Source organism: Corvus cornix, chromosome 1 (genome assembly GCF_000738735.6).
Source record: "Corvus cornix cornix isolate S_Up_H32 chromosome 1, ASM73873v5, whole genome shotgun sequence".
NCBI classification, from domain to species: Eukaryota; Metazoa; Chordata; class Aves; order Passeriformes; family Corvidae; genus Corvus; species Corvus cornix.
Genome location: NC_046332.1, coordinates 86,389,836 through 86,412,568, shown reverse-complemented (window position 1 = coordinate 86,412,568; position 22,733 = coordinate 86,389,836). Strand labels below are relative to the sequence as shown.

Below are 22,733 nucleotides of genomic sequence, written 5' to 3'. Positions count from 1 at the left end.
CTCGAGTCACCACACAGACAGCAGGGTCTGTGCTTCCAACAGAGTATGTAGGATCTGGTGAAAAAAAAGATCCTTCCAGCACCATGCAGTGAAAAGCCTTGGGAAGTTTTTTTAAAAGCAGCCTCTGCAAATTGCCTAGTTCCTGTGATAGGGAAAGTCTGTAGTGTATAAAGAATATCAGTATTTTTGTACTGGATTTTCAGAGTCTCTCCCTGTACAGAGGAAATGTAATAGTTTCTTTACATTTACCTTTCTCTAGTTTTGATAGTTTTAAAGTGGCTGTTTGAAACGTGCCAGTGAGCTTGCACCTTTTGCACAGTAGCAGTCATTCTTCTAGACTGGGCAAAGCCTGCTGGGCCTGCAGAAGGATGTCGGATTATCCATAGCATCTGTGAAGACTGGAAAAAGTTTTCTGCTTTTGGCTTGTTAGGGCCAACCACCTCCTCTATGTGGACCTTGTCAGATTGTTTCTTGCTGTTCAAATGCATACCCAGACTAGAGCACCCAGAATCCTGATGGGCTGATAGGACTCCCTGTATTATGAGGATTTTTGGATTGCATGTCCCTAGCAGCTACTATGGATGCTCTGTTTGAATTGTTCCTTTTTTTCTTCTTGCTTTGCTTCCATGATACCTTCTGTCGCACAGGTGTACCTGCAGTACTGAAAGTGGACCTGATTTGTTCTGCACAGTAAGGCTTGCTTGATATAGTTACACTACCCCGTGGTCTCCTTAGGGAGATTTACAAGAGCCCTGTCCCTTTCTCTCCATTAAGTCATGTCTTAGGAAAAGTGAAAACACAGATCAAAATGAGCCTCTTCCTCTCCTTTTTTTAAGTGTCCTATTTGTAGCGGATGTAAGTGATTGGCAGCTCACAGCATGGAATTACTGGCAGGGGTGTGAGAGTGGGGTTATCAAGGTTTGAATGTAGAATTAAATCCCTGTGGTCATCTGCAATTTCAGAGGCAGTGACTTTGACAGATAGAGGAACTGAAATATGAATTTCACTGTATCATCATGGTGATGGTCTTGAAGAGGCATTTATTTAAAAGAAAGTTTGATATTATCAGCATTAATTGCAGGAGTTCATAGATGAATAAAAAGATACAGTCTTGCTCTGTAAAAGAGATCTCACATTTAAGATTTTTGGATTGTTGAAATGATTGCTAGTAAGATGTATGCAATATCTTTGTAATACCATTCAAAATTTTTGTTATATATTTTTTTAAACTCAGATTTGGTTCAGAATATGTCTGTACCAAAAGACAGAAACCATCCAGAATTTTAGCTCTTCTGGTATTAAAATATGCAACTATAGACTTTGGGATAAAAGCACCACATTTTCTAGAGTAACAGCATTTCTTCTTTGCCTTTACCTTCCTCCAGCTCCTGTTAGCTATAGTTCAACAAAGCAATTAAACACATTACTTAGTTCTTATTAAAGTCAGTGGGTGTTAAATTTATGCTTAGTGCTAGGGATGTGCTTAAGCACTTTTCTGCTGTGAAATGAGGCGTTACCAAGAAAAAGCATTCACTGCAACAGTTAACAGAAAGCTGCTACTGATCTGTAAAATGCTGTGCTCATTTATGCTGCAGTGATTCATGTGCCCATATCCTTACTCTGTAGCGTGTTATAAAGTTGGTTCATTTTGTTAAAAAAAATCAAAAAACCCGAAAAATAACAAACAAAACTCCATTCTTAAAACCCAGCCTCTGTGTAGAAACAGCTCAAATAGGAGAGGCAGCCCATTGGCTTATAGACACAGGTTGGCTATCTCAAGGTTGGACGTAGGATTCAGCAGTGCCCTGCAGACATCTGGATTTCGGTGTCTTCATGTGAGTGGGTGCCTATGTTCCTGCTGTCCTGAGTGGGGATGTAGTCAGTACTGATGGTCAGCAGCATGCAGGGAACTGCTCAGCTTACCCTGAAATTCAGTAACTCTGCAGGCTTCTTCGCCTCTCATGATTATGAGAGGTATTTAGTTGCCTAAAATAGGTGGCTAATGCTATTTGAGATACCATAGAGTATTTGAAGTGTTTAGCTGGTGCTGGTGGATGTGAGGAGAGACCTATGTGCCCTGGAGAGGTCCAATAAAGTATTGTGAGATGTTCCAAATGGTACCAGACTCCTATTCTGTAGCAGCTGACTTAAGCTCTGAGATGGCCATTGGCTGTAATGGGAACTTAGATGCTAATTAGTCATGGCCATTAACAATATTAGAATTTATTGCTAACATCTCACAAAATGTATATTATTCTGTAAACAGGAATAAAAGTTCTTAAAACCAGCCATAGTAGTGCAGTCTGAAAGACTGACTAGTCCAGTACCCTTTCTCCAGCAGGTCTGTAGGCAGTTTCTCCAGGAAACAGTAAAAAAGGGTGGACAAACTGTACTATTCTCACAGCATTCATCTCGAGAGAGTTCTTGGGCTGAGTGTGGGCTTTATGTATCTGTCAGTCTGTAATGAGTGTCTGTTCCATGAGTTTGTTCACTGTCCCATAGAAGGACGTTAACTTTGGCAACCACAATATTCTCAGCACTGGCAACATAAACTAGGTTATAAAAGTTTTTCAATACTAAATTATATCTGTTGGTGTTTTGTTATTGGAGGAGAAGTAGAAAACAGCTAATAGTTGAGAATCCTGGGACCGTCAGGATCTATTTTAGCGTTGTTCTTTGGGTAGAAATAATGAAGTTTCAAGTCTGTTAGTTTCTGAGCTGTGAGTGCACATAAAATTGAGCTGCTAATTATCCTCTTGTGGGTATTCAAAATGCTGTTTCCAGTTGTTATGAAGATACTGCAAGTATCATTTTAGTCAGTGTTTTCCTGGCAACACAGATTAACAGACTCATGGGAGAGTTCTTGTTTGCATTACAAAGGGGGAGAAAAGTGATCCTTAATGGATGTAACAAAGTCTTGTAAAAGTGAATACTGAAGACTCAAAAACACAGAGAAAACCGAGGAGTACTATAAAAATAAACCTGGAGTGAACCCTAATAAAGTCCAGGTTCCAGTGAAGTCAATTTCAGAACGCCATTACCGGAAGATGAGACTAAAATTTCATCTATTTTTCTCAAATGCTGATTTTTGTAAGTGCTAATAAGTAGTCTTTAGCTTCTGAGCTTGCTAGAATGTCTTGCAGAGCCTCTACTGACTTCAATTCATACTGGATGGCTCCAGAAGAGTAGGAACATGGGCTTAGCAATATGGTTATCAAATATATGCTGTATTACTAGGGAGAGGACAATTTGCTGGACTGTTTCCTGATGCAGTGGTGGAGAGAACCAGATGGGGGGAAGTCTGGTGAAGTCTGCGTGGAATTCTTAAAAAACCAACTTGTTTTTGCAGAACCCATTCACTGTATGAGGATGCACCCTCAGAACTGCAGGGAGTCGTTTCTGTGGAGGGAAGGCATGTACCTGAATCCCAGGCGAGCTCCTTCACGGGCAGGGGAGCAATGGCAAGGTAACATACTAACTAATATAATTTCCAGTATTAAGTTCAATTTGCTGAAAGAGACTGGTCACAATTTGGAGGCAAAGAAACAAGAGCCGTTGCTTTCCAAGAAAATGGATGGAGTCCAGCTGAAGAAAGTCTATAAGAAGTAACAGAAGTTGCATTTGACCTTGATTCATCACTTACTTACTTCTAATAAAAATCTCTGAATCTGAGAGAGGCTGAATAAGCCCAAACAAATTTGTCAAATATAAAAAAATAAATTATTTTTACATAATTGTATCTGAAAATACATTAAATGCTGGGGAAATGCATGAAGTGAGGCCGACTGTAAAATAAATGGGTAAGTGTTTGGTTCTGGCTGATAGCTGGTGCAATGTTTGTTTCCTATCAAATAAAACATAATGATTGTTCCATTTTGGTAGATGGCTCTGGCAGGGGAGGAGAAGAGGGATCTTGTGTTTTGAGTGCAAGAATTTCTCTCAGTTTTTAGAATCCAGTTACGTTTATAATGCATTTGGAGCCTTAGCCAGCAACATTAAAGCCAACCATTGTCTTAAATTGTTTAATTTACTGGGACTTAAACCTGTCCCAGTGGAGCTTCAAAACCTTATTGTGTCTACTTTGCATCTGAGTCTGCAGGGCTCTGCCTTCAGATACCATTGTTGGACACAGCACAGATCACAGTCAGTTTAAGCATAGTGTTTTTCAAAGAGCAAAGAACAAAATTATTTTAAAACTAGGGTTAAAGAGTATTGTTTACACTTCAGCCTTTTGAGTAGTGGAGAATAAACTAGTATTTCCCTGTTTGCTTGTCGGATAATGACACTGCCAGATGTAGATTACAAAGTCTGCAAGAAGTTGAGTTTAGATGAAAAAAAGATTATAGATGTGTCTTTTGTGTAAAAATAAAGCACATGAATATATAAATTAATACTGAGAACTTGCATTTTAATCTTTGTTTATAGTTTCCTTTACCCTTTTTCAGGACAGTTTGAATTACATGTGTGTGTAGCTACAGTTATATATACTCTGAATATACAAGGAAGTTTCTGATGTAAACGTGAATGCCTAGCAATTTAAATATGAGTGTAGCATAATATGGCTCTTGAATGGAAATTCTCAAGGATCTAAGACACCTGAATCTGATAGACTTCACTTTGAGATGTAAAGGCCCCATACTCAGCAAGAATATTCTGTTGCTCTTGCAGAGCTGATACAGTAGAATAGGAACTGTTGCATGAGGTATTTTTCTGATCCACTGCAGAAAGTGATCTGTGAAATTGTGGAAAGTGACTGGGTTCACACAGTTACTCTATCACATTTAATTTCGTAACAGGTGGAGATGTGGAGAAAAATACTCCTGGGCTGGTGTTTGTGTGGATGTTTTAAGGCATCTCACGTTCCTGTCTGGTTCAGTTGATTTTGTATGTGTGTTCCATGCAGGCTGTCACGATTTGTCTTATCTGTAAGGTCATGGGCCATGAGACACTTGCACCATGAAGACCAAAGGCCTGATTCTTTCCTAGAACGTATCAGAGGGCCGGAGCTCGTAGAGGTGTCCACCAGGCAAAGCAATATCCGCTCCTTTCTGGGTGCCCGTGAGCGGCCCGGGGGAGCAAGCAGGTAAGAAGACATGTTTGTACTTTAAGTGAAGATGACTCAAGTTAAGGTGTTTTCTTGGTAATTAGGATGTAAGTTGTATTTTAAGAAGAGGGTAGGGAGCTTAGCATGGGAGATGAACAGAGTATCTAATGCTGCCCAGGAATCTTCACTAACTGAAGTGCTGCACTTTCAGCAGACTTTTTCTTTCGCCCTCAAACACACTGTGACCAAGATCATGAAGTAAAGGATTTTGATCATGCTGCTTCAGGCAGAATAATTTCTCAGAACTGGAATTTTATCATACGCAACTTGATGTTGCTAAACTGCTCTCGACTGAGGGAGAATGCAATTTCTATTTCAAGAATCTAGGATGTTTCTACTTTTGTTTTTTCAGGATCTTAATGTGCATTATATGCAAGTGTTAGGAAACTCAAAGAAGCAGTTGTGCAAAATGTGTCATTACTTTGTTATACTTACTCATAAGTCCATCTGATAACAATACAGAAAGTTTCTGATGCAGAAATGACAAAATCGTTTGGATGCTGATTTCACTTACTAGCACATACACAGTCTTTGGTATGGAAGGCAGGCTTAGTCTTAATTTTTTTCCAGTAAAACAAAAGAGACGCCTTTATGTGTTTACAGTTTTTGATTTGATGAATTATTATTACTTTATAAATGGTTGATATAGTGTTTTAAATTTAACTCCAGCTAAAATGGGAAAATGAAGTCCTAAGACAAAAGCTGACTTTCTGTTTGGCATAGGCTTTGAAGCAGAGAGTCCCATATTTTTTTGCATAATTAAAGATTGGTAGGTAAGCAAGTAATTAATTTCAAAAATCTCAGCAAGTAATTCAGATTAAAGCAAAAACCGTTGAAGGTCTGTGCATTGTACAGGTTACTTTGATTTGTTGTGGTCCAGCACAGCCTTATTATTATCACTTGATCTACTCCTTAGAAATTCAGCTCAAGAGCACGTTTTATTGAATAAGCCAGATTGTTGCCTGATTTCTCAGGTGTCTGGATCAGTAACAACTGCAGATGGGAAGTAATTAGAGAGAACTACATTGATCCTGGGCCAACAAACCTCTGTATAAGGCTATTTGAAGTGAATTTAAGAGCATCCATTCTCAGAGCCTTCTCAGTTCTATGCTGTTGCTGGTTGACAGTAACTCTCCGTTGTTGTATCATGAAGGCTTAATTCTGCAGCAGTGGTAGGTATGCTCGTTACTTATCCACAAGCCTTGACACTGCATCTGTGAAGAAGACTTGAAAGGATTGAGGAAAGCTTAAAATAGTAGCCCAATGAGTACAGGCCTAAAAATAGTGAGGTGCATCTTGCCATGCACTAATACGCCTAAGGACAGGCTTCAGACATCAGATGTGGTCACAAATGTGTATGCCAGGCACATGGCAAAAAGGAACTGGTGCCTTGAAGTAGTTATGCAAAGGGGCTTATCAAAGCAGTAAAAAGGGACCTTGATAATCTTATCAGAGTGTATGTGAGAAGCTCGTGAGTCGGTCTGTTGTGTCGGTAAACACGTGTGTGAAATACCAGCAGTCTTTACACTCTTTAATGTGTTTTATTTAACTTGCTTGCAGTCACTGGCCCTTGGCCAGGTTCAATGTCAACTTTAGCAACAACACCAATGAAGAGTAAGTACTGTTAACTTCCAAAGACCTTTCTACTACCAGCAGCTTCTCTTTTTCCCTATCCAGCCTAGTAACATTTGTAGTGTAAACTCCTTAGTTCTTCCTAATCCTTTCCTAAGAATATATTTTTATTATAGAGATCCTAAGAATATAGTTTTATTATAGAGAAAGATCTAGTTTTCTTAGCATGAAAAGCATCCTTTGTGCTCCCTGTGAACTTCTTTTTGTCTGAAGTTACCCTTTCCTCTCAAGGAGTGAATTTAACTAAGCATTTAGTCCCTACCTTCTGTAGTTCAGCTGGCTGATTTTACTGCATTGCCAATTGATGCATTATTTTTTCAGTTTTTAAATGAGATTCATATATTAATATATAATAATGGTCTTCCTCTTTTAACACAGTGGTCCCTTTTTGCAAATCAAGTGCCCCAAAAATTTCAGGTTGTCAAATGAGAAGTGGATACTGATGAGGGCACCAAAACCCACTTATGTGTGCATCTTTTTAAAGTGTGTGTTTCAGTTCAGCAGGTACTGTTGTTTTAGAGTGAGTGACAGGCACCATAATAAGGCTGGTATTGCCACAGAAGCTCTGACAGAAGTTGTCCTTTTGAGTCTATTTAATATCATTGACAAGCTATTTCACAGTGTTACACCAAAGAGAAATTTATGGAACAATGTGAAGAGCTCCTGCAATTTAAATTCACCCAGCACCAATGTTTGTTGTTTGTCTTAGACCACAGCTATCTGAAGACACATCTGCTCTTTAGTATCCAGCAGCAGATCTGTTCTCATGCATAATGATAGGAATTTTTTTCATTGCTTTCCAGATGAAAACAAAAAATTTAAAAATAATCAGTACATCTTCTGATTGTGTCAGAGATACTTCTAGGAAACTCTTGGGGTTTTTTTTCTCCAAGTAATTCTATCATAGGCAAGTTTAAATTGTACCTTCTAAATGATGCTGCAAAACCTTTGTGCACATAGCTGAACAAGAGATATTCCTGCTCCTAAAGCAACTTTTTGGTTTGGTTTGCATAACTTTTATTCAAAAGGAAAATCTGTGTGCAGTGAACAGTGACAGAAATGTGCAGATTTTTATTTAGACTGGTGTAAAAGAAATGCTATAAGCCTGGAGCCAAGCCTGCTAGACAGAGCCCAAAGGACTGATTAGGACAGAAATACTTCTGCCTTACTCTGTTTCTGACAATGACTCATGTACCTTGGGCAAAACTTTCATCCTTTCAATGTTTCATTATTTTTAAATGAAGACAAGACCTGTCTGTCTACCTGCCAAACAGTCTGAAACATACTTGATTTGCAAAGTACTTGACAGATGAGAAATGCAAATATTTGACTCATTCAAAGACTATAACAGTGTTTTTGTAAGGGCTGATGAAGTAGTTTTCTAAGTCTAAAGCTGCACACGGCTTAGAAACACAGCATGGATGCTGCTGTGTTGGGGTCAAAGAGAACAGACATAAACTGTTTTGTTAGTTACTGGATTCCAGTTTATTCAGTGTCACTGGTAAAGAAAAAGAAATGTGGAGTTTTCATTATGTTAAAGACCTAAGTGTGCCAGGACTTGGGGAACTGTACATGGTGCTTTCAAGTCTTTGATTTTAGCCAGCCATTTCCTCTGAGTGACTTCCATTGCCAGACTGCAAGTAGATGGGAGGGGGACAAGTTGGGAGTTACCACAACAGAAAGATGAACAGAGGCAACATAAATGGAAGAACCTCACTTACGAAAGATACCTGTAGTTGACAGATGAGTTTATAGGAGATCTCAGGCCAGAAAAAAAAAGTATTGGTGTTAGATGTTGTGTGAAATAAAGTTTTTTCACTTTTTAAAAAATAAAACTTAATCATAGGAGGCAGCTGGAATTGTCAAAATATTCCAAAGTTCACCACCACTGAGACTTTTTGATGGATTCTCAATCTCAGCCTACTTTTCCCTGCATACCAAGAGCCACAAATATACAGTGGCCCTACCCTTTGAAAATTCTGTTTACTCGTAACTCTGCCTTTCTGGTAAGAATGCCAGGCATTTGAAGTGTTGAGGAGCTATGTTAATGCTAACAGCAGCAACTGTGCATTTGCCTTTAGATCAGACACCATGCATAGTAATCTGCAGTGAAGTCCTGACATGTTTTTTAAACAGGGAGGAGTTCTGGGGGCAGATTGGAAAATGAAGTGTTAAAGTTCTGGGCAGTCAGTGACAGAAATAAATTTTTGAGCAGCAGTTCCCACTGCTGTGTAGGAAATCAGCCTTGGCAAATGAAAAACTCTTTCTTTGATTTGAGATGCATGTAGAAATAGAAGATCAGTCAAGCCAAAGGTTCTTTTCCCCTCCAGTTTTACTCCCTTGCACTGTGTAATTTTGAAGGTTTCAGTGGTGTTGGTCAGCTTGGTAGGTATTTCCCCGGATGTGGCAGAGTGGAGGATCTCAGCATTTTTTAGCAAATGAGTCTTGGCTTTTCCAAAGAACACTGTGGTGGTGCATCACTATGGAAATGTCTAAGGGTGAGAACTGGAACAGGTGCTCACTGCTGGTTGGTGAAAGCTGCTACTATCTTAAAATTGGTGGCTGTCATCTCCTTTGGAGCCCTCCTTTCTCCCTGTAACAAGCACATTCCTAGATGTGACTGCCATTCACAGCACAGACCTTTCTGGCCTGAGCAATGTGAGCAAGTGTGCATGGAAAGTACAAGTCCTGCAAGCAGCATTATTGCATATTCTGTCCTTGCTGTGGGATGTTGCTGTCATTAAACTAATTTGTCCATGCTTGACACCAGTGCAAAGGGAGACTCAGACCCAGTCTTGGCCGTTCAGAGGAGAACACAAAGCTCCCAAGGGAGCAGGAATCCATGGCATTCATTCAAACCAGACATTATGTGTGGGGAGTTTCGTTACCCACATACACTGTAGTGTGAGGAGCACTCTTAGGCTTTTCTGTCTAAGGGGGGCACTTTCTGCTTCAAGGACTAGACAAATTTCAAATAAAAAAGAAGGAGATCTCAGATGATGGATTTTCTGCTCGTGTAAATGAGGACGGTTCTTCACATCACATTACATGATTCTTGACCAAGGCATGTAGCAAATCTAGCTTTAAGATAAAGTATTGACAGAATCTTGAGAGAGACATTAACTTTCTGCAAGTTTGAAAAGTATTTGTGGGCTTGTCTGCATAAGCTAACATATTACAAGACTCTTCTGTTCAGACAAACCTAAGAATGGGGCAAGTCAGATGCAGAGGCAATTAATTAATTAAAATTTTGCTGGTTTTAAATAAGCATGAGAGGAGATTTAGCCTCATTTTGTATAATTACCATGAAAGCTTCAGACAGTCACAGTGGGGTTTTGGCTGTGCAAAGAAAGTTGACAGTTTGTTAAGCCATTTCACATTCTGTCATCCTTTGATAGGTTTCTTTTTAGATGCCTGGGTTCTTAAGAGTCAGTCAAACTGAAAGCATTTACTTAAAATCAGCCTGGTACACTGATGTGTGAAAAGGTCAAGAAGGTGTGGGTGACTAAGGCAGAGAATCAGCCAGCTGGTTACCTGATGTGATGGTGTGGTGGTGTCAGAGTGAGAGGTCTCAGCCTGTAAACCCTCTTTTCCAGTTGGATCCCTGTCCTACTCTGTCTGGGGTCTAGTCTAGTTTCCCAAACCTCCACCTTCCCCCTTAACCACTCAGTATTGGTAATATTGCTAAGCCTTGCATTATGTTGCACAGCAAAAAGGAAGAAAAGAAAGAGGTTAAAGAGGAGAAAAAAGAGGAAAAGAAAGAGGAAAAGAAAGAGGAAAAGAAAGATGACAAAAAAGATGACAAAAAAGATGATAAGAAAAAGGAAGAGTAAGTATAAAGAATGTATGTGTGATTGTAACACGTCTCCTACACTGCAGAACATGGTATAGCATTTCACTGTAACACTTTTACAACTGTTGTTCTGTAGACTGCAGATTCTTAGCTTGTCAAATCTTTAATACATTTTCCCCTTTGGGAAGGTTTCAACTGCTCAGCAAAGTTGTTTCATCTTGAAGACCTGTGTTTAGATCTCTCAGAAACAGCTTCCTATGTCAGTAAAAGGGAATTGAGCTACCTCTGGTTACTTTGAGTTGAAGATCACTCTTTAATTATGAGAACACTTTAGGACAGCAGCTTGCTTTGCAGAGCTGCACAGACTTTTCATTGTTCCAGAATTTCCATAACGATTCAGAGCAGATGAACCAAAAGTCTGGCTCGTGTTACCATGTAGAAATATCTTACATGTAGAAAATTAAAGGTTTGCTAGTAAGTTTAGTTATTTCACTGACTAGTATATTTAATTACTTAATATGGTGCAGTTCATTGCTAGTGATCACTAAAATTTGCTTCTCTTGGTTAGGGGATGGTGTATTTCTGCAACAAAATGAGGTAATTTGAATGCTTTTGACAGAAATGGATCCTGTTCTTGCTTTGTTCCCCTAAAGCTGACCGAAATATGGTACCATTTGTATTTCCAGTGATTGAAAGTAACAATGATGGCAGATAAAAAGAGAACGTATTTGAGTGGACTTCACAGTTGAGGAGTATGTTAGAGTAATATACTGTAGGTTTATATGTATGTATATGGTGGCACATGCTATATAGACTTGGGGGCATTCCAAATGGAATCTGATTGATCTTAAGATCTTTATTAATCAAAGCTTTTAATTTTTTTTTCCAATTAGAAAGCCTTTGTTCTAAGCACTCTCTTTTGGCTTTAATTACTCTGTAGTGAAAGACTGAGCTTTGCAGTAGCCGAAAGTGTTTTGAAAAATTTTGTCAAAGAAAATTAATGTTTTAATGTCTATAAGGTAGTGTACTCTGACATATAAAGACCATATTTCATGATCACCAGTTTTGAGGTGGTGACCAGTTTTCTAGAAGAAATGGTTTAAAACCAGTAGTGAAGATGGTAAAGTAAATACTTCACAGAATCACAGAATCACCAGTTTGGAAGAGACCTCTAAGATCATCAAGTCCAACCCAAACTTTTTAGATTAAAGCTGCTTCCTTTACTCACATCACCTGGACATTCAGCTGACAGCAATGGTAATGCCAGAAATACACACAAATATGAAATAAATTATAATTTCGTTTTAATATATTTACATTCTTGGAGATTAGGAAAAGTCACACAAATATGTATTCAACCACTGCCTGCTCACACAACTATTATACAGTCCATAGATCACACTTTTACTGTTGAAATAATTTTGCAGCTGTGGACCTCAAACCCACTAATATATATTTCCTCTGATTACATGCCTAATTGCTCTCTATTCCATATCAACCTTTCTCATGCTGGAGGTGGGCACTTCTGAGCATACTCTTTGCCATTAGTCATGCTGTTCTTTAAGTCTTTACATTCCAGGCCTGTATGCTTCCTTTAGCATCACTTCCTTGTTGTGAGGCCTAAGGAGCCAGGACTGTGAATGTGTGAAATTTGCCTTTACATACTAAGACATGTTTCAGCTTTAGTCACACACACTGTATGTGCATATGCACACAAAGATTCTTACTTTTACAGACATGTATTTGAATACATGTGCTTTACTTGTTCAAATGTGTGCTTATGCAGTCATTTCCATAATAGAATTTGCTACAAATCAAAAATTAGCCTGCAAAGGAAGGCTCTTTCTCTAGTGATGAAAGGTAACCTTCTAACCAGAGTGATCATAAGAAACATTTAACAATTAACTTTTTTTTCATTGTGGTGCTTAAAACACAAGGCTGTGGGTTTCAGCCTGGGAGACACGAATGTCTGTGTTTCTCTTTCCACTCTTACTTTTTCCAAAGTTGGGTCAAACAAAGAAATAGAGCTTGTCAGATGGGCTCCCTGGTATCCCATCTGCACTGCCTGCATGGATACTTTCTCTTCTCAGGTAGCTGTGAGTTTATGATGAGATGAGCAGTCTCAAGAATAGGGAGATCCAGCAGGTTGCTTGCTTACATTTTCAGTGTAAATCTGCATGTTTTGCTTTTCAGGCAGAAAAAAGAGGTCTTTGTGATAGATCCTTCAAGCAATCTGTACTACAACTGGCTGACCATAATTGCAGCACCCGTGTTCTATAACTGGTGTATGCTAGTGTGCAGGTACGGATTTTAGTTAGTAACAATTTTGCATTTCAATCACTATGTTTCCTATGTAAGTCACTCTCTTATCTCCCTGCAGTATCTTTTGGGTGACTTACCTAGAAGATTTACAGTTCATATACCCCTTGGGATATATGTTATGCGTACCACTGGGAGTAGGTGCCAGTGTTTATTTTTTTTTCCCTTTTTGTCTAAAAGCAGGTGGATGTAACTTGCAACCTCATCCTGAGCATCCTCATGAGCGCTGGTGTGGCCTTTGTGTGCCACCTGCTGGCTGGCGGCTGAGCTGTGTCCTGGGCACTGCAGCCGTCTCCCTAAGCACTGCGCCAGGAACGAGGGCTTCTCATTACCCAGGAGACAACAGAAGGGAGGAATATGGGCAGTGGTGGGGCCTCTTAAATTCATATAGTGCCTCTTTTGGATGCTCGAAGGGCACGAAGATTTAACTCGAGTATTTTTTTTCATGGTAGAATGTGGAAATCAGCTTTAGTGAAAGTGATGGGGGGCTGTGGAAATGGTTTCCTTACACTGTGTAAGATGGTAGGGAGAGATGAGGATGGCTTGCCACTGAGAAAAAAATCTTTTATTTGGGAATTATTTTCATGGAGATGTTTATTCTGTGAAATCTGGTGCAGTTTTAATTGTAGGGATATGTGTAATCCTCCATAAGTGCACTTGTGTGGCATATATGTGTTTGAGTTTTATTCCTGTCCAGAACACCTTTGAATTCTGAAAGATCCTGGTGTCTGTTTGGACATAGCTCCAGTGTGCAGATGTCTGGGCATGGAGATATGCTGCCTGTAATATTTCTGTTCCAGAAATGTGCACTAACATGCTGCTAGGACACATAATGCAAGTACTCTGCTTATGCAGTTGGCCTAATTTTTTTTCTTTAAATCTTTTGTTTCTTTAGAGCCTGCTTTGATGAGCTACAAATGGACCATATTAAAATGTGGCTGTTCTTGGATTATGTATCTGATATTATCTATCTTCTTGACATGCTCGTCAGATTCAGAACAGGTGAGTCCTTCTGGGATTTTAGTGTTTTCAAATGCTGCCTGTATATAAAGGGTGGAAACAAAGATTCCCCTGTGGGGTCTGACCACTGTAATATCCTGTCAGAATGCAACACTGGAGGCTTTGGGAAGATTAAATGTCTGATCAGTTTGGATTTTTTTAAGACTGGACATTCCAACACTTGCTCTTCACTTGTCTGTAAATTCAGTTCTGTCAGTAACAGGCATGCCAGATACTGAGTGAATAGCCACTGTAACAGGCTGTGTGGGGAAGGGACAATAGGGCACTTGGGGCAGGAAACCAACTGCACCTCACAAGTGCTGTTTTCTTAACCAAGCTGTGCAGCATCCTGGTCAGAAGTGGTTATTGAGTTAGTCAAGTGCAACACCTGGCACCTGTCTCAGACTTCAGTCTGTTCAGGTCCTACACTGGGAACAGGCAGTGCAGCCCCTCTGCCACCAGCTGTGCTTCTTGCAGCCTCTACAAGGTCCTGGCTGGGTTTCCCACTGCCTGGTGATGGGATAGGTTTAACCTGGGAACCTCTGCTTAGGTCCTGCCTTCCTGGAGGAAGTGTGAACCCAGAGGATCTGTGAGGGCTGTGCCATGCTATGCGTGAAGTGGTTCTTTTCAACTTCTTGCCCCTGTTTCTGTAATCCAGGCAGGCTGAGATTCTAACCCTAAAGTGCTATCTGTTTTAAACTGAACAAGGTTGTAATATAGGCCTAAGTAATGACATACAATGAACCATATCACCAAGTTGCTGAATAGTCCTTGATGCACTTTGGTGCTTGCACTTTGGTCCATGCTAGTGAACACCTGGTGTCTGGGCACAGCTAGGAAGACAGCGGAGGTTGGGTGTTGTTCATGGTGGTGTTTTTGGAGGGGCCTGGAAGAACTTACATGTGAATAGAAGCTGTCGTGGTAGCTAGTCTTGGGCCAGAAAACATTTCCTGTCTCATTCTCGTCACTGGTACAGACACAGCCTCAAAACGTCCCTTGAAAGGGTCCAAAACAACACTGATCATTAAAAAAATGAGAGTAATTATAAATCTTTCATTTTAACATCTTGCCAATTTTATCTATTTATTTATTTAAAGTCATACTAACAGCTTGATATTAATTATGGCCTGTGACGAGTTGTAAACATAATTACAAGACGGGCTAAAAATGCTGTCATGTGGGAAGCACACAAGTCATGGCAAGCCAAATTCTTAAACTTAGCAAGTACCTTTTTCAACAGGAAAGTCAGTTTCAGGTACCAGCCTAAATCACAAGACTGCTGTATTTGGGGCAGGATGGGAGGGCTTAATCTTCTTTGTGTAGTTAAAATGTCAAATGTGCCAACTAAATTTAGCTTCTGCAGTTGTATCTGTTACTGTAATGGGAAAGAACAGAGCAGAAATTAGGCATGTCCAGGCAAGGCAAGTTACAAATTTCCATGAGTTGTCCTGATAATGATTATATGGCTGTTAAAGCCTGGCTGGAATTTGAATTTGCTGCCTGGCTTGCAACTGCAGAATTGCTGGATGCATCTCCCGAATGCATCAGTGCAGGTGTCTGCTGCAGTTCCAGGCACTCCAAGAAAGAAGTTGCTTCTTTTAGGTGGCAAAATCTTTGTCAACTCTCTTAACAGTCCCTCCTGGCTCTGCCTTTGCCTGCTGCCTTTTCCTGTGAACCTGCAAGGTCCATCTGCCCTGGAAGCCTTTGGGGAAGAGTGTGGCTTCCTGCTGTCTGAGGGCAGGATCTGCCTTTGAACTGAGATCTGGGTAGCCCCACAACTACTCTGATCATCAGCTTCTCCATGGTGCTTTTCTGTCTAGCTGCAGGACCAGTTGGACTGCATTTCACCTATTTGGTGACTGTACACTGTGAAACAGAAAAGATTCATGTGTCAGCAGCTGGTAGTGTTTAGCATAGCCTGTATTCTAATGCTTTCAAAAGATTTTACTAGAAGACTTTAGTTCCATAAGGGAACAAAAAGCAGAGAGATTTTATCTCCCTTCAGGAGGAAGGTGTTTTCAACGTTAATTTGCATAATTGTGTATCAGAAATTCATCAGGCTAGCCAGCTTTTCTGTTTAGTTGTATAACTAAAGGGCATATTTGACCAGCTTTTTCAGCAGTTTTCTGGGAAGCAACACATGCATAGCACAGGAGCTACTTCCATTTGTAGTTGCCATCAGTTTGCAGATCCAAAGCCAGATACACACAAATAGATGAGGCATCTACAGATATACCACACATTCCAGAAATACAGACGTGCTATGTCGGGCACAAAGAAATGCAGATACTTCCCTGAGAAAACTTTAGATTGCTAAGGGATTAATCAAATGTGATAATCCTGGATATACTGGGAATGCTTTGGTTTTTTCTCAGTGGACTTTTTCTCCTGAATAGCCCGGTTGGCCAACAGTTGGCTATCTCCACTTGCAATTGCAGCAAGTATATTGCAGTGCATAGACTGTTCCTTGTGGAACATTTTTAATGCTCTCAGAGGCACAAAAGAGCACTGTGGCTGTACTGTCTGCAGTAAAGGTTTCTTACTGCAGTTTAGATCTACTCGTAAATTTTTTTAATCTAATACTTTTCAAAGTCTTTGTAATGAAGAAATATTGATGTGTGAAATTCCGCTTAGTAGCTCTCTCACTAGAAACACAAAAAAGTGCAAACCAAGGAAAATCCTGTCGGTTTTAACATTGGACACAAGAGGAAAAACATGATTTAGGGAGGGAGGTAACTGTATTTCTTTATTTCAAGGATATCTATATTGTTTGGAAAAAGTTTCCAACAATCCATTATACCTACTTGGTATTGATTTAAAAATACTCCACTCCTATTTTATATGCAATTGCTTAATACTTGCTTAACTTTAGTTATGACTCAGGCCATTGCTTCATGAAAAATTAGACTCTTTTTTTTTTGCAAAGATACTTACAAGAAAAAGATACAGCTGTCCCAGAATAGAGTGGAAAGCCTCAGAGAGCACTGCGGTGATAATAGAGTCATTGTTCTTAATCATTATATATCAGCTTTGAAACTTGATTGAAATATTTAAATATGCAATTAAATGACCTCATAGTGTATCAATGTCTGTAGGCATAACAGTACAAATTTTAACATGCTCAGGTCTGAAATGTAAGTCACTCACTACTGCTGATGGTATTTTTATTCTAACAAGTAAAATCCTTTTAATTCTCCGAAGGCTTCCTTGAACAAGGCTTGCTAGTTAAGGACGAGAAGAAATTACGAGAACATTATACCAGCACTATGCAGTTCAAACTGGACGTGCTGTCTCTTGTGCCAACGGACCTGGCATATGTCAAGCTTGGTTTGAACTACCCTGAGCTCCGATTTAACCGCTTGCTGAGGATCGCTCGGCTCTTCGAGTTTTTTGACCGTACTGAGACCAGGACAAATTATCCGAACATGTTCCGTATCGGCAATCTCGTGTTGTACATTCTTATCATCATCCATTGGAACGCGTGTATATACTTTGCGATATCGAAGGTGATCGGGTTTGGAACCGACTCCTGGGTGTATCCCAACGTGTCTGTTCCGGAGTACGCGCGCCTGTCCAGGAAGTACATTTACAGCCTGTACTGGTCGACCCTCACGCTGACAACCATTGGAGAAACACCGCCCCCCGTGAAAGATGAGGAGTATCTCTTTGTGGTCATCGACTTCCTGGTGGGCGTGCTCATCTTTGCTACCATTGTCGGTAATGTCGGCTCTATGATTTCCAACATGAATGCTTCCAGGGCAGAGTTCCAGGCCAAAGTGGATTCCATTAAACAGTACATGCAATTCCGAAAAGTGACTAAGGATTTGGAAGCCAGGGTTATTAAGTGGTTTGATTACCTCTGGACCAACAAGAAAACAGTGGATGAGAAGGAAGTTCTCAAAAATCTGCCTGACAAGTTGAAAGCTGAAATTGCCATCAATGTCCATTTGGACACACTGAGGAAAGTGCGTATATTCCAGGATTGTGAAGCTGGACTTCTCATTGAGCTGGTGCTGAAACTGAAACCTACAGTCTTCAGTCCTGGGGACTACATTTGCAAAAAAGGAGATATTGGAAGAGAAATGTACATTATCAAAGAGGGGAAATTGGCTGTGGTGGCGGATGATGGCATAACCCAATTTGTAGTCCTAAGTGATGGCAGCTACTTTGGTGAAATCAGCATCCTAAACATCAAAGGTAGCAAATCTGGCAACAGGAGGACAGCCAACATTAGGAGTATTGGTTATTCTGATTTGTTCTGCTTGTCTAAGGATGATTTAATGGAAGCTCTCACAGAATATCCAGAAGCCAAAAAGGCTCTGGAAGAGAAAGGACGTCAAATTCTAATGAAAGACAATTTAATAGATGAGGAGGCAGCAAAAGCGGGAGCTGACCCAAAAGACTTGGAAGAAAAAATAGGACGACTTGAAGTAGCTCTGGATACGCTGCAGACTAGGTTTGCGAGGCTCTTGGCAGAATACTCCTCAGCTCAACAAAAGGTGAAACAGAGACTTGCCAGAGTAGAAACCCGAGTGAAAAAATATGGTAGTGGCAGCTTATCAATTGCAGAAGCAGAGGCTGAAAAACCTGAGGAGGAGAAAAAGCAGTAATGGAGTATTTGTATTTCCTCATTTATTGGAGAAAGTTGAAGCACTGAAAGCCATAAATGTATGTAAATATGTGTGTGCATACATAGACATAATTATTTTTATATGAACTCAAGAGAATGGTTTTTAGCATTTTTAACTGAAGCAGTATTTTCTTGTAAATAGAACACTGTCACTTTCTTCTTGGGGGAGATTTGGTCTGGCACTTGGGTACTTTTTTGTACTGAGAGTGGGTTTCTTACAAGTCATGCTCAGAATGTCTGTTTTGTTTGGTACCTGTGGGTCTTGACACATTGTCTCTTCCTGCGCATCATGCGTTAAGAAGGCATTGTACTTGAAGGGATTAATTTCTTTTCTTTTTGAGAGCTTAAAAAATATTTATAGGGTACCCTGCTCTAACTTGCTACTTTAGTAGCTGATTAAATACATGGATGTATGTCTGGGTTTCTCAAAATCTTTGTTCTTTCACAGTCTGTGCAAACAGTTGGACGACAGCTAAGCAGTGTCAGGTACCTGGCCCTTGCAGTGCACCCTGCACGTGTACGGAATAGCCGTACATCCAGATGCTTTAGTCTGATTCTCTCTAATGAGCTGGGCTCTGCACAAAGGACCATGCTGACAGAGTAGCAGTGCTTATTCATGTCCCTTCTGGCAGGGTCTGTGACAGCCTTTGCTGGTCTGCAACTGCTTCACAAGGGGACAGAGGGGGGATCCTCCCTTCTGCTTTTTTTAGCCCAGTTCCATCCCCACTGGTAAAACCCACACTTGGAAAGGAGTCCCCTAAAGCCTGCTGGTGGAAGGTGTCTGGGGCAATATGGCTTCACCGAAGCTGGGAAAAGAGGGCCCTGGTGCATGCAGCTCCCATATGTAGGGTGCTGAGTGAACTCCCTGGCAAGTGGGCAGTCCCTGAGGGAGGCTACTGAGAAATCCCATGGCCCAGCAGGGCAGGCTTTCCTTGCCTGCCAGGCAGCTTGCTCCCACAACAGGGTTGCTGAAAGGCAGGGAGAACAAGCCCTGTGTTGCAAAGTCATTCCACTCACTTAGGCCTTTGTTTTCTTCCTTTTCATTTCTTCTAAGCATGTCTACTCCATCTCCCTTTGCTGTTTACTGCCATCTTTTCTCCAAAATAGTTGTCACATTACCATGTTTCCATTAGTTAGGGAGGATGCAGAAGATACTAGCTTTCATTTTTTGCTGTACAGTATTTTGCTGTCATGCAACTTTCCCTATGTTACTTTCATCCTCCTGTATCTCACTGGCTTTTGAAAAGTATGGAGTAGCAGAGGCTGTTCAGCATGTACAGCATGGGATCCTCCAGTGGCATTAGGTATTACTAAGGGCAGTGCTCTGACTTTTGTTTTCAGCCCTTACAACAGTATCTGGGATTGATGGCCTGTTGGAAAATTGGTGAGAAACTCACTGAGAAGAGGGTGGTGTAACTGGGTGGTAGTGGAATGAAGAGAGACAGTTTTGCTAAACTGAGTACTACTGCTCAGAGTAAGCCCTTGTTGCTAGGCAAGCAGCTCTCCCCTTCTATTGACATTTCTGAGCCTGATGAGGGAGACAAATCTGTCAGTGATTAAGGAATGGGGCTTTGCCAACAACACTGGCAAAGCAACCACTGGGTAGTAAAGTCCACACATGGCCCATGTCTAAACTCCTGTTACTGTTAGCCTAGAAGCCAACTACACTTACAGATCTTCCCTAAATTGGGCTTAACTGCTGTTACCAAAATATCCACTGATGGTAACAAGTGGTTTGGAAAGTAGCCAAGATCTGTATGTGGCCAGTGGCACTCTGCTACTCCGTACTCCATCAGCTGAATCTTGTCCTTATTTTCTTTAAGGGCTTGAGAGAAATGGGGGAACTGCGAGAGGCTGGTTTTGTCAGGGGTGTAGTGCCCTTGGTCCCGCCCAGAGGCAGGCAGGGCTTAGGTGGAGCTGGGCTTATTGCAGGGTGCCCCTGTGAGCACCGATGGTGCCGTCACAGGCTGCTCAACTTGCAGCTTTCACCTCGTGACAGAGGTGGGTACTGCACTCGCCTTGGCTGACATTCACTGTTGTGTGACTCAAAGCCACCTGGTATCTGGTAGGGGTTTTGTGCATATCAACATGTTCTCCATCAGTCATCATTCTCTGTAAATACCTGTCACCCAACACAGCACAGCTGTTCCAGTCCACTAGGGTGAGTAAAACTGTTCAAAGTACTCTATACCGAATTTATACCTGTTTAAAAACCCTACAAACACAGGACTGCTTCTTTACCTGATGGATCAGAACAGCCTAATCTATCAGTTAAATACATGTTTGCTCTTCCCTTTCCGTGCCTCTTGATCTGGTTTTCATATGCCAGAAAAAGAGCATTTTGATGCTATTGGCTTCACTTTGAAACATACAGCTTCTGGCATGATGAAATCACATCCTGTGACGTCTTTCATCTCTGTAAGATGTTTTTTCCTCTTCTTTAATGTGGCTACAACATGTACATTAAAATACTTTGAGTACTGTTCAAGCACCTCTGTGTTTTCTCTTTTCCATATCCCTCTAGATTTTAGTGTTTCATGACAGACTTTGATCATGTCAACATTACATGGCCCAGAAAATCGTTAGCTGGAACAGAGATCTGAAGTGACAGAAAACCAAGTGGGAATGGTGGTCTCCCCTCACTGCAGGGCAGCTGGCACACAGCTTTGGTCGTGGGCCCACTTTTGACACCATCCCTGTTTGCAGATACCACACAGGCACAAGAGCCTGACCATTATCCCACTGCCCAAGGGGTGCCAGGTCCCATGGGGCGCAGAGCCTGCCAGGCTCTTCATGCTGCTGCCACCTGTCTCCTGTCTTTCCCTTCCCAGCTCCAGGCAGGGTGGCACAGCAGGGACAGTGTCTTGTCTAGCAGAAGTGTGTGCAGCTTTCTGCTACTTGCACACAGGTCACCTACCAAAAATTGCCTGGCACAGACTGGGCTGGACTTGTCCTTCAACCCTGCCCCAAGAGAAAGCACGGAACAGGGCAGTGCTTACAGAGCATTTGAACGTAGGCCTTGTATTTAGAAATAGGTTTAATGGCCACAGCACTCACTTCACATGGGCCTAAGTGGGTAGCCATGGGCTGGTACTGCTGCTCCAAACTGCCTGTGCAGAGTGAGACACCAGATGGGCAAAGTCTGAGATGTCTGAACATCTGCTCCACATACAAAAGGAGAGGAAAGGTGGTGGAGTGGCACAACAGGCTCCAGCTCCTGCTCAGAGTGGGCTTTTCCAGGGAAAGGCTCTCAAGCTATGAACCCGGTACTCTGACAGCAAATGATTTCAGCCTTGCTCCTCTCTGAAGTGCTCTCAGTAGTAGCACCCCATCCTTTTACCCTCATTCCCTACTATTATTCTACTTTACAGTTTTTACAGCAGAAAACTACCCTAGAAAATTCAATTAACTGGACTTCAGAAGTAGCACAAAACAGCTGATGTATTTATACAGCCAAGGGTTGGGGTTTGCTTGACAGTGCACTTTCTTCAGAAACAGCCCAGGGAAGGTACAATTATGCTTTTTAACTCTTTTCTCCAAGGCATCAGCTTTAGCGTTTCATTCCTGCCAAATATTTATTAATGTACAATAAGAGGGCTCTACTTTACATTAAAATCCAAACTGCTCATTGTCCTTTTCCCCCACAAAAGCATTAGTGCTTTCTCTGAGCTGGTCCATGTGTTGCCGGCTTTGGAAGACACACTCGTGTTTGCATCACTGCTGATACCAAGGATGAGACATTCACAGGCCAAACCGAGGCCAGGTTGTCCAGCGAGGTGACACAGGCAGACTAAAGGAGAGCTGCTCTTCACCCTCAAGATTTGCAAGATGACAGCATCTGCCCTTGACTTCGAGGTCCCTCAGCTGTTCTAGTAATGTTTCCAACCTGGAACAAACAGAAAGAATCAAACCCTTGTCTACATAATTCAGCGTTTGCAGAAACCCCTCATGTATCCCTGAGAGCAAAACAAATTATGCACTAAATGGATCTGGCAACTGTACAGGTGGTTAAAGCGCAAGGCTGCAGTTGTGGCAGCTTTCCTGAGGAAAGCCATCAGTCTGGGACTCCCCTCTCCTCCCAAGCCCCATCCACAGTCCAGAGCATGAGAAGGGTGTTTGAGGAGGGAAGAACACAAGCCCTGAGGAACAAGCTCTAGGGCTGAAAATGGTCAGGCCTTTTGTTTCTGAAATTCAGATTTTACAATCATTTCCAGCTCACCCTCAAGGGCTGAGGCTTGCTGCTGCCAACTGCCCTT

General features: G+C 41.3%; 1 protein-coding gene across 3 annotated transcripts in view; it reads left to right on the top strand.

Annotated features, from left to right (window-relative positions):
• Positions 1 to 20,968, top strand: part of CNGA3 (cyclic nucleotide gated channel subunit alpha 3) — a 30,648-nt gene extending 9,680 nt beyond the window's left edge. The window contains exons 3-9 of one of the 3 annotated variants that reach the window (XM_019282799.2): positions 3,350 to 3,466; positions 4,931 to 5,083; positions 6,665 to 6,718; positions 10,446 to 10,565; positions 12,723 to 12,830; positions 13,744 to 13,850; positions 17,049 to 20,968. In XM_019282799.2, the coding sequence (XP_019138344.1) occupies positions 3,350 to 3,466; positions 4,931 to 5,083; positions 6,665 to 6,718; positions 10,446 to 10,565; positions 12,723 to 12,830; positions 13,744 to 13,850; positions 17,049 to 18,457 (2,068 nt within the window). In that variant the 3' untranslated portion in view covers positions 18,458 to 20,968. Of the gene's footprint in view, positions 1 to 3,349; positions 3,467 to 4,903; positions 5,084 to 6,664; positions 6,719 to 10,445; positions 10,566 to 12,722; positions 12,831 to 13,743; positions 13,851 to 17,048 lie in introns of all 3 variants that reach the window. The other 2 variants (XM_010394208.3, XM_010394206.3) reach the window with 2 other exon arrangements.
• Positions 20,969 to 22,733: the final 1,765 nt, after the last annotated feature.